At 36.2% G+C, this 12,636-nt stretch overlaps 1 protein-coding gene and 2 non-coding genes across 3 annotated transcripts; all 3 read left to right on the top strand.

The window, feature by feature from the left end:
* The first annotated feature begins 555 nt into the window (after positions 1 to 555).
* On the top strand, positions 556 to 6,768 carry rsl1d1 (ribosomal L1 domain containing 1). Its single transcript, XM_056470096.1, has 9 exons — positions 556 to 630; positions 995 to 1,134; positions 1,206 to 1,344; positions 1,590 to 1,738; positions 2,837 to 2,938; positions 3,186 to 3,279; positions 4,356 to 4,481; positions 4,570 to 4,713; positions 6,477 to 6,768. Exons 1-9 carry the CDS (start codon positions 556 to 558, stop codon positions 6,627 to 6,629), a joined length of 1,122 nt encoding a protein of 373 aa, XP_056326071.1. The 3' UTR covers positions 6,630 to 6,768.
* LOC130239069 (small nucleolar RNA SNORA55) lies at positions 1,375 to 1,504 on the top strand. Its single transcript, XR_008838673.1, has one exon. It is a non-coding gene; the product is annotated as a small nucleolar RNA SNORA55 (small nucleolar RNA).
* LOC130239070 (small nucleolar RNA SNORA55) lies at positions 2,979 to 3,109 on the top strand. Its single transcript, XR_008838674.1, has one exon. It is a non-coding gene; the product is annotated as a small nucleolar RNA SNORA55 (small nucleolar RNA).
* Positions 6,769 to 12,636: the final 5,868 nt, after the last annotated feature.

A 12,636-nucleotide genomic window follows, 5' to 3' on the forward strand; every position in this document is an offset into this window, starting at 1 on the left:
TGTACATTTACAAAAGTCTACAAGAAATTAAAACATGAAACTGTTTCCTAATAATTGCAATCATATATTTATTTCATATTTATCATATTAGCATAAATATGCTGTAAATATGATATAAAATACAACAAAGGTATAATATAATATTAAATAAGTCACTTGTTAGGTATGGGAAAACTAATGTTGATGTGGAGTAGTCTTGGTCTGGGTCTAGAAGCATGCTGTCAATGGGTTTTCTCAATCAGGTGCCCAGCGCCCACTAGGGAGCCTCAAGACCATAGCTCAAGACGACATAAAATGAGGTAAAGCGATACAAAAATGCTTTAAAGTAGTCTGAAAGATAAACATGTTTTTTATTTTGCTATATGTATACTGTACTATACGATAATATACTATATATTATTCTGTAAAAAAAAAAAAGTCTTGAGGTAACAAGGTTTAAAACATAGACTATAAAAAAATAAAACGTTAGCGAAATGTTGAAGCAAGAAAAAGCATCCCATTTCCTAATACCGTTTCAAAATAAAAGTCTCTGTGACGTTTACCTTAGAAATGCGCATGCGCTGTTTGCTCTTTTGCTACACGTGCAGCATGGAGTCCCCACGAGATGAGTTGAATGTCGACCAGTCTCAGGTAAATTATCAGTAATTAAGAGTTTCCCCAGCATATTTGTTATATTTTTATAATGTTTACGGTATTAATATCTGTATATTTGCCATTTGATCGCTATCTTTTAAGAACTCGTATCAAGCAGAGCTGTAAGTTGGCTAACTTTGCTAGCGAAGCAACTGATTCCGAAGTCACTAATAATTGTTTAACGCTAGTTATTACAAAAATCACAAGTAGTATGTTGGCCATGGCGAATTATTTGAAGTGTGTTTGCAGTAGTTACGTTGTTTACAGCCACTGTATATAAACGTTATATAAAAAATGCTGTTTTATAGTAGGTCTACAACTGATCATAATCTAATAATTTCGTTACTAATGTATATCACAGGTGAAAAAAGCAGCACAGGCATTACAGGCGTTTATAAAAAACAACACATCGTCCCAGAAACTCTTCCAGAATGACGGTCAGCCCATCTCTCTGCTTTTTACCTTATGGAAGATTCCTAAAAAGGAGCAAACCATTCGCATGTGAGTATTTCAGTGGCAAATCAATGCAGAGTATCTGTTTCAGGTTTTACAAATTTTGTTTTACCCCACAGTCCGTTACCCCATGGATTGAGGACAGAATCTGGAGACGTGTGTCTCTTCACCAGAGATGAACCCAACATGACTGCAGAACAGACGGAACGATTTTACAAGAAGTTACTCACAGAGAGAGGGGTCAAAAATGTCACAGAGGTATTTCATCGTACTTTACCACATTTATCTGCACATCTGCAAACCCTGTCCTTCTGTGTCAGTGCTGGGCACGGGTTTAAATGTGCTAAAGTACCTCAGAGTGTATCCAGACAAGTCTCCTCTTCTATTGGCGCTTGTCTCTACAAACTTTGAAACAAGCTACTCTACTTTCCGAGCATGTACATTTCGTGACATTAAAGATAACGGATAAGTTTTGATATTAATATGATATTTTTTGTTGTTAGGTGATTCCCTTCAAGGTGTTGAAGACTGAGTATAAGCCATTTGAAGCAAAGAGAAAACTGCTTGGCAACTTTGATTTGTTCCTGTCAGATGCACGCATTCGGTTCAGGTTACCTTCCCAAATTGGGAAGCATTTCTATGAAAGGAAGAAGTAAGTTTATTTAATAACGTCCAAGCAAATTTTGTCTTATTTCATTAGAATAATGCAGTTCCAATCAAAATTTAGCCATAAGATACTTAAATGCTTAGTTTTACCAGGCTGTAGCATTTAAATTTTGCATGGCCAAAAATGCTACTAAGTAAAAATGGAGATTGAACGATGTTCAAATGCATGTTCTTAAGTATTTTGTGTCAAAAGACACCTTTACAGCAATCTGAAAGGTGGCTTTTTTGCTTGATCGTGTTCAGAATTTTGAGACTAGAAAATTGTGTATTGAAAATAATAACTGTAGGTGTATTGTGTTAAAGAGATCATGAGCTATATATGTATTGAGACCTACACACACATTGTACACAATGCCCCATGCACTATGAAAAAGACAGCTGCTGGAATGACAATCTCTGAAAACAACATGGGACAATGAGGTTTAAAACAACTATTGAATTCACATGAAAAAAATAAGTAATTATATTTTATTTTCTTTTTAAAACATCTGTTTTAATCTATAGTCATGAAAGAGACTCTGCATATTCATATATCGTTCACTTAAGCATTACAATCTACTAGCGTATGAACACCAAAATGTTTTGTAATTCGTCATGAATTCTGAAAGTCCAACATAATTTAAACTGCGGCAGTGAAAAAACAAAATAGAATAGTGCCTAAGTATGTGAAATTGAGACACTTTGTTTTATTTGAAGTCAAATCCAATAAATGAACAATGTTTTACTGATGCGATCTGGAAAAATGTTTCCTTATGTGTTACTCTGTTTCAACCATACGTAAGCACAAGACAAATCACTGATAGTGAACCAGTCTACCCTTGTAGTGAAGTAAAAGTAAGTGGTCAACTGTGGTCTTTCATGGCACTGTTACATAATAAAACCACTATCCATAACAAAGTCTTTTTGTTTTAATAAAACAGTTTTGTGCTTTACAGGTATAAAATGTATACATGTATAAAAACTATCTAAAGCAAGTCCCTTATAATGAGATCTCTTCCACTTGTGATCACCTCATTGAAAATGCATCGTGATACCAGGTGAAAACAAAGAGTGAGATTTGTTTAAAATGGTTTCTCTCTTTAAGGGCTCCTTTGTCAGTGGATCTAGAGAGTAAACATCTGGCCAGAGACATGGAGCGCCTCATTCAGGGCACAACCCTCACCGTCTCAACTAAAGGCCCTTGCTGGTAAGATCATTGCTTATTTTCTGTGATCTAGTAGGCAGAAGCACTACAGCAAACCATTTCCTGCTACTTCACAGCTGGATATGGGTTAAAACTGTGCAATAGTAACTCATAGTGTATCCAGATGAGTCTCCTCTTCTGTTGGAACTTGTCTCTACAAACTATGATACATGAGAATTGTCATCTTTTGTAGTTTAAAATGTTTTTTTTATTTGTGTTGACTGATTAGTTGTTTTTCTATTATTTACAGCATGGCACGTGTGGCACATTCAGAAATGACAGCAGATGAGATCGTTGAGAATGTGATCACAGCCGTTTCCACAATTTCAACAAAGTTAGCATCTGTGAGTAAAGAGTGTTCTGAGATATTCATTATCTGTGGGTAAAGCAGTTTTTTTGAGTCACAATGAAAAGGAAGTTTCACCCCATATCGTGGTGTAAATCCGATTGAAACACTCCTAAAATTCGAAAACAAATGAATGATTTTCTTCTTTGGGAAGAGATTAGATCACTGGAAAATGGACGTTGTTAACAAAATGAAGGAAGATAGCCCCTCCCAAAAGGCATTCCATGTGACCAGAAGGGAAGAAAAGGCATTTTATAAATGATTTATCGGTGCAATTTACCATTTTCTAAAAAGCAATTTGCCCTTATAATCTTTTTATCAAATACCACAATAACCTCTCTCCCCTCAAAATGCCTTAAAATAAGTTAATTTTGATTTTATTCCGAGTTTAAATGATGTGGGTGCTGGTGTAATGACAGTCACCTTGGAAACAAACTTAAAAGTATTGAGCTTAAAAGCATTCAATGCACCATGGAGCATTTGTGAATATAGTTTGTATATTTCTATAATCAAAGAACAAATATTCCTTTTGGAGGTGTTGTTGCAGTTTTGTAAGATGATTTAGATATTGTCACATTTTATTAAATATTAGAACTATGTTGAAAATGTGATTGATTCATATACAACTACTCAACAAACATTAAGGTAATAATGTTGCTTTAAGTCTCTGTATAATTTGTTTTGCCAATGGAAATAGTTCCAGACTAAGCCTGGGCAGAACAGTTTCAGTACAACACTGAATTGTTTTGTTTCTGAATAATTAGTTGTTTAACTAATCATCAGTCGACGAATCATTGATTTATTTATAAAAACAATCACTTGGGTTGTATCTGAAATCACACCACATATTTAGCGTTTTTGGTTCGAGGGACAGATCACCTAAAATAAAAGATATTTTGAAAAATGTTGGTTGATGCTACCCATTGACTTCATATATTTATAATTATTATATGAATATAATAATTGCATCAATACAATTTAATTTTGTATACATCATTGCTTTTCTTTTTAAGTTAGTGTCTTCATGTGGCTTAAGATTTGACCTTTTAATCAGCTTCTAATGTTCCTCCTCAGACAGGAAAAAACATAAAAATCATCCATTTGAAAAGTCAGACATCAGTAGCGCTACCCATCTACACCTCTGATCTGAGTCATCTCACGTTGGTGGAGGAGGCCCAGAAGAAAGCCCGTTTAACAAAGGTGAAGTTGCTCAAATAAAAGGCAAAATGAGACAATTTTTTTGTTTGTTGTTAAATTAAGTGATTACATTTGCCCTTTAATTATTTAGGGAGCGCAAAAGAGGAAGAGAAAAACTGAGAATACAGAAGCGCCCAAACCAGTAACTAAAGAGATGGAGGAAGAGAGAGACAGCGAAGAGGAAATACCACAGCTGGTGCCAATCGAGACGCCAAAGAAAAAGACAAAACGGGAGGTCAGTGTCTGCACAGCTTAGAAGGGAGACTGCTGATCAACAATATTGATGCTGCATTGTTGTGTTCAGACCTGGCAGGTTTGGTTTGATTGATTAAAACTAAATTTGCTGGAATTCCTCTGAGTACCATGTCACTTGCAGGATTTTTTTACACCTCACTTACATTTGCCACTGGAGTTTTCACTGGAGGTTGATGATTGAGGTGAATTCTGTCCCACTGCTCTGGGGCATGTCAGATTTACAGCTGAGCATACCTGTTTTAACCAAATTAAAAATGTGTGAGAAAACATTTTTATAATAACCTTCATGTAAGTGAGTTTAGCACAGTAATCCAGTTCCACAAACACTCCAAATCATACGTTGACGCAAGGGGGACGTGTCCCTACCAATAATTTAATCGACTTCAAAATAAAATGATGCCCAGTAAACCCTTAATAACCAACACATGCACAAAGTTCACACAATGCTCTGAGTTCACCGTGATGCTATTAACCAAGGCTGTGCAATTAATTGAAATTCGCCTCCATGATTATGATCATGACAATAATCGGGATAAAACCGTTAAATTGCGTCACATGCCTCACTTAATTTCTCTACATTCATACCACCTCAAAGCCTGACTGCAGTAAAATCATGTAAATTTACTTTGTGATAACTTGCAGCATGTGACGTGATTGTTATTTGTATTAAATGTTCATTTAATATTACTAAATACTTCATGCTTTTAAAAGTGCGAAACAGAATTTGTGATGTTCGATGCATGCGCTCTAGGGATATATGTCCCCACCGATGTCAAGATCAAATCTATGCCCTTGCGTCGACGTCTTGCCTTGGCTACTTTCACTGCGATTTTGGTTGGCTTTTGACATTTTGAATAAAGTCAAGAAACCTTCTTGATGCACTTGGCTGCTCAACGCTTTGTCTGTGCCGCTTTTAGTCCCATTAAGCATTGCAAGGACGATTACAGTCAACTTAAATATGAATGAAGTGAAAACTCTCTCTACACTGCGCTCCCAACATACCAGTGGAAACATACCGTTAAAGGGATAGTTCACCGGGGGGAAAAGTTCCTCACCCTATACTCGCATTAAAGTGGTTCTAAACTATTTAGCATTTCTTCCACTGCTAAAAGCAAATCAAAATATTCTGAAGAATGTTGGAAACATGTAGCAGCCATTGACATTCATAGTATAAACTGTTAAAGGGGTGTTTCGGGGGATTGACCCCTTTAGTTAACGCTCGATCCTCCTGAAGGATGTCAAAACAAGATTTATGGGCGGGTCAGTCTTTAAATAGTGAGAAATAGTTTTCCCTGATCTCTATCTTAAAAATATTAATAATAAAAATAATAGATAATGCAAATATGCATTTGGCCACATATGAACCATTACAGTGGTTCATGCATAATTGCACTAATCAGTCTTTGCAAGAATCATTCAACAATTTTAAGTAGTCACGAGACAATTTCTTTTAGTAAAATAGGTGTTTGTATTACATAGAGCCTAAAAGAAAATTTAGATGCATAGTGTGAATAGTTTGAGCTACAGTAATCTGAAATAATCAGAGGTTACTGTATGTCAGAATACATTAAATATCCCTCAAAACACTGAAAACTTATGTCTTATTAATAATTTTAATGTCATTTAAATAGATAAAACTTACCAAAAAGGCCAGTGTAAAATTCGCACTCTGACTATAACTATTTGGGTTAACTATCTCTTTTCATTGTGATTTATTGATTTTTCTGTTTTTTTTATATACAGGGCCTATCTAAAAAAGGACTGAAAAAAGTGCCCAAGCCTGCTGCTGGCAACAGTGTGAAGAAATCTGTAAAAGACAAAAAACTTGTCAAGAAAACACCCAAATGCACAGAACGTGATCTGAAAAAAAAGAAGCTAAAAACAAATAAAACCTGAAAATGCAATTACCACGCTGCTTTAACTATTTACATAGACGTATTATTGAACAATATTTTGTATCTCACAGTTGTCAAAGTTCTTGTAAACCTTTTGTTCTGGTGGAATCAACAGTGAATTAAAAGAATTTAAAATCGGATGTTTTTTGTGAATTAAAGTCAGTCTGTCTTCAGGCTCATCAGTGTTCATGATACAGTGTTGTGTATACAGTAGGTCTGTGCTGTAAGCATATTATATTACATGTATTTGTTGAGCTAGAGAGTGTGTTGGACCAGCTGCTCTTCTGTTTGTGCTGCTGATCCTGCTCATGGTGCGTGTTGCATGACTTTGCCTTGAGTTCTTCCAATTGGGTCGGCATTGGTGATCTAGTCACAATGTCCTGAGGTTTTTTTTTCAAGATTGTTTGAAAGATCCAGTTTTGCATGAGAGGTTTATAATCGTCATTTGAGAGAAGCTTGCTGTTTTAATGATTTCTGTGATGTACTTTTTGGATTGATCAAAACAGAAGAATACAGATGATCCCTGAAATCAAAGGCAAGTAGAAAACAGATTTTTAATGCTAATTAGTCTTTAGAACAGTGTTTAGTTCATTAAATTGTTAAACGAACAGGGCCTGTTTCAGTAAGGAGGTTCAACCAACTCGTTTAAACTTGAACTCTGAGTTGATTTATTGAGAGATTAAAAACTCAGTTTTCGGTTTCAGAATAGCTGATCTAAGTTGGGTCAATCAACAGTGAGTAGACCAACTCCGAGTTATGCGCGCACACTGCAACTACAAAAAAGGATTATCAATGGAGCGCAGATATTAGGAGTCACCACTGCAAAATCTACAAAAAAACAAAAACAAAAAAAGCATCAGCAATTCTTTCTCCAGCTGAACTTGCTGTGCTTATAGCAAATATGAGCGTATATATTTAAAAAAAAAAAAAAAAAAAAAAAGCAACACCACTGCATCAGTGAAACAGACAGCGTGAGAAAACGGCTGCTCAAGTTACTGCGTAATTTTACATTTAAAGTTTTTGAAAACTTGGGTATAATAAAATAAATGTTATGTGTGACGTTTATAAAATACTGCTTCGTCTAAAAAGGGAGGAGACTGACAGAAACTCCAAGTTTAGAGAATAATACCTGCTCCTGACCAGGTTAGGTTCACAGAGAGAGGGGGGACAAGTGGGAAAAGGGGAAAAAGTGGTTATAGGAGTTACAATATCAAAAAACAATACGTCAAACATCACATATTTTGAATGACTTAATCCATTTTTTTTTTCAATACTTCATAAACTTTTTTGTAATCAAGTCTTAAGTTAAACTTAAGTCTCTGCAGTGTATCTCCTTTACAATCTATGTAATTGTTATCTTTTTTTGTTTCAACTGCTACTTGCCAAAAGGCTTGTATTTTTAGACGGCCCAAAAAAAAGTGAAAATGATTGAGAATCCAAATTGTCTCCAACAAGAGCTCAGACTTTCTATACGCATACTTGCTGTGGGCAGTTTAGGATTTATAAAGTACCTTATCAGCGTTTGTCCTTCAAACTCTCCATGCTCATGAGTTTGTAGTTTTTGCATGTGACACACATCAGTCTAGTCTTCCTCTGGTTTTTGTTGGTCTGACTGTCCCATTTTAGTTTTATGTAATTTGATGAATGGATCCTAGAGTTGTCTGTGTTCATATAATTTAGAGACAGTTTTTTGTTTTCTATATTGCGGTAGTAAACATTGTAATCAATTTATAACCATCTACTACTTTAAAATTACTAAAATCTGTAACACTTTAGTTTCTAATCAAGAAATAACGTTAACTACAACAAAGTCTCGTGTGAGTAATGACAATTAGTTAATTCTTGTGTGATAATGTATTAATTAACACTTTAAGCTAAATGTAACCCGCTCTATGAGAGAATATTGCAAGAGTGCAACTTGACCAACATGAACTCATGAGCTGTTGATGAATCATTGTCATGACTTTACTTGGAGGAGTACATCATTACTAATTATTTACAACTCAAGAAACTCTACCCCTGTGTTAAAACCTAATGGTCATGCACATCTGCCAAGTGTGTTCACATTGAAAAACAATGCGTTCTGTCTACAAACAATCTCTAACTTGCAAGTATCTGTTTGTCAAGATCAAATGTATCTGATAGGGTCTGATAAATCATATAAAGTACATTGAAGCCGACTGAACCGTATGATGTGATTCCTCTCCAAACCCACTGTTTAAGTCTTTCCAATTTAGCAGATTCACAATCTGAGTTCAATGCTGTCCAACGCAATACCTCAATTTGTTAATACACCTTAACTTCAGTGAAAAGTCCAACACAATCTTATGGTAATTTGTTACTTTTTGATTTAGTGGCTAATTCATATGAATTTGTACGATCTCATTCGCACATTTTAGTAGAAATTGCTCATCCCTCAATGATTGTTGGCTTTAAGGGCAGGGTTGTGTGCCACACAACCTTTTTAAAATCATACATTTTCATATGACTGAACTGTAATGAATAGTTAGATTTCCTTGTGAGATCAGGCTGAAAAGTCAGAAAATATTTTAAGAAGTGGATATTGGCCATGACAACGCAGTGGCTCAGTAGGTAGTGCTGTTGCCTTACAAAAAGAAGGTCGCCGGTTCGAGCCTCGGCTGGGTCAGTTGGAGTTTCTGTGTGGAGTTTGCATGTTCTCCCTGCGTTCGCGTGGGTTTCCTCCGGGTGCTCCGGTTTCCCCCAAAGACATGTAGTACAGGTGAATTGGGTAGGCTAAATTGTCGTTTGTGGATGAGTGTGGGTGAGTGTGTATGGATGTTTCCCAGAGATGGGTTGCGACTGGAAGGCATCCGCTGCATAAAACATGCTGGATAAGTTGGTGGTTCATTCCGCTGTGGCGACCCCGGATTAATAAAGGGACTAAGCTGAAAAGAAAATGAATGTTGGCCATGAATTTAGCAATATTGGTCTTCCTTTGTTGGAAGCACTGCATGTCAGTTTTGGAATGAAATAAAGGTGAGAATTTACATTTTTGGTTGAACCATTCCTTTCAGAAAGACTTATGTACCCTTTTAAATAAGGTTTTCCATTTTGTGTGACTCTTTATCTGTTAGCATTCTTGCCGTGATGACTTCTGTGGCTCAGTGTGAAATAAACAAAGACATCACTCAGCAGACTGTTTCAACTCCAGTTCGAGACCCTTTACCCAAAGACCCCAGTTGCTGGATTTACTACAACAAACCTATCTTCATCTTGATTGTCAGTGGACTAGCATTAACTGCTGGTTTGTTTATCATCCTCAGCTCCAGAGGGTTTTTGAATGGTAAGTCTAGAGACATAATTCCTGTGAATGATGAGATGGGCCCTTTGTGTGTATCAGTCGGGATGATGTTTGCTGTCCTTGGTGTGGTCTGGACCATGATCATTAAACAAAATGTGAGGCATAAAAGACAGATAATCTAGAACAGTGGAAACATATGGAATACCATATTTGAAGCCCTCAAATATTTCTGATATGCCGTTATATATTTATATAATGACAAATCTGAATACTGTCCTTTTGAAGTTTGAGTCTTTCCAGGTGAAAACCACTGCTCAATTATAAGATTTATTTTCAGCGTCACATTGACCACCAGATCAATTATGTACATTTTGATGGAGTTTTGCTTGTCAATGTAGTGGACAAAAAGTGATGTCCTTTGCACAATAACTGTTATTAATATTAAATTATGTTAACTAAAGCCATAGGACAGCCTATTTTACTGTACAAATAAGCACAAACAAAAGGCTTGCAGGAAATAAAATGACAACTGTGTAATCTGTTCACATTTCATTGTGAATAACAGATTAAGGAGCCAAGTGAAGGCATCAATTTCCATTGTTAGCTTATTTATCCTTAATCTGTTCAGCAGATTATGGCAGCCCATATAAATTCTTGGCAACAACTTTTGAACCACGAGTGGTTGAAGCAAGATTCTTTCATTCTTAATTGGCACAAAGTTATTCTTCCTTGACTGTTAGTCCAATTCTCCCAAAAGTCAAACAATATAATCTTCTGAACATGCTTACAAGAATTTATTAAATTCAAGTTGATTGGTCAGACTTAATAAAAAAAAAAAAGCAATTTGTCGAAGAGTTCACATCAAGCCGAGGCTTTTGGGGTGTTCCAAATGCTATAAATTTCCTTGTGAAGTGCACTTCATTCCGAACAGAAGTGCTCCAGACTGGCCACTTCGAATGGGGCATTTGGAATAAAGGATTTTGAGGGGTACAACTGATGCACACGGGATGGATCAAGGTTCATCTTTTGCCTTGGAAAGTTGATTAGGGTTGCACTGCATTGCAGAGATGCACTGTGTTCCATTTGGAAGGGCTCATCTTCATGCCCTAATACATTTGAAGAGTTTACCCTCCACAGTGACCGCTTCATAGGGATTAGGGCGTAAGGTATGAACCATTTCGAATGCAAAGCAAAGCATCACTCTGCAATGCTTCAGCATATTCAGACTTGGTGTGTGTTATCAAACCATTACCTGAGGTTTGCAGAGTTTCATTGTAGTGCCCCCAATAGGTTAGGAGACATAAAAACCTGTATTTACTTGTCACTTCAGAATAGTTTGAAGGAAAAGATAGATTTGTGAGGGGTGTACTTATATACTGTATGCTGAGCACTGTAACTGCTCTTTAGATTCAGAGCTGCTTAACAAGTAATCCAATTTTCCCACTACTGCCGTGTTGAATGTTATTCAATTTTCTGTTATCTCTTTTAAGAATGCATTGGTGTATTGCTGCTGAACTTTTTATCTGACTTTGGCATCATGCCCTAAAGACTGAAGGTGCTTGATGTGTTTTGAGCAAGTGCTTGTTCAAAGTTATAATGAAATATCATAAAATAATACTAATTAGTTTTGCTTGGCCCTGTTGACGCTGTTGTTGTTAGATTTCTTGAATCATGATGAGAACGTGCGCCAAAAAACTTTTGCCACCATTTGTCAAACTTCCTGTCCACCATTTTGATTTTCTTTTGAAAAAAAAAATTTATCAAATGCATCCAAACTCTTCTGAGTTGAGTTTTATCAAATCGAATCATGCCAGCAAAAGTCAAATGAAATCAAATTGAATAAAATGAAATGGTTTTTATTTACCACGTAAATGAATTTGATGGCATGATTGATGTCATTGACCACACTTAAATGTTTTAGCCATTTTAAATAAAATCCTATTAAACTGTCATCAGTATCGCAGTCTTGCAGATGGTTTTATCTTAATTAATTTCATTTAATTAGCAGTCATTGATCCTGCACATTCCTCAATAATCATCTTTCCTTGTGCTATCTGAAATGTATGGCAAAGTGGGGGGCACATAGAAAAAGTACACCCTACATGCACAACTTTGCAGTATAAAATAAAAGAGATACGTTTCTCAATGGCAGACATCACTTTTGGCCACTGCTGTATGACTGTTGTCGTTTTGACTCTTGTTGTGTGTTTAATGACCATTTATCTTCAAGTTTGTAATCCTGATAAAGTATTCTGATAAAAGCTTTACTTTACAGCTGAACATCAAGGTTTATTCACTTCAGTGTACTTTGAACATCACCTGTAAAGTGTACGTCATGTTTCACGCAGTGTGTGCTTTCAGAACTGTACTCTCTTCATGATGCATCTGAACAGACGAGCTGCAGTGTAGTCCAATATTGTAATACAAAAAAAGGACACTAATATAATAACATTTCAGGTATGGAGAAAAAGTATCCGGGAGTTGGACGCTGTAAATGTGCATTTTGGTTTGCTGTTTTTCATGACATTTTTGGACTGTTTGTCCTGCTGGCTGGGGTGTTCTGGGACATCTTTTTCCATGACTTTTTAATTTACGCCGGAGCCGTGATCATTTTCTTGAGCTTGATCTGGTGGGTGTTTTGGTACACGGGGAACATTGAAGTGCCTCCTGAAGAGCTGGAGGACGACATTGCTCAGTACAAACGCAATGCCAAAGGAATTTCAGGCGTCATGCGTAAAGTCTCCAG

Source organism: Danio aesculapii, chromosome 12 (genome assembly GCF_903798145.1).
Source record: "Danio aesculapii chromosome 12, fDanAes4.1, whole genome shotgun sequence".
NCBI lineage: Eukaryota > Metazoa > Chordata > Actinopteri > Cypriniformes > Danionidae > Danio > Danio aesculapii.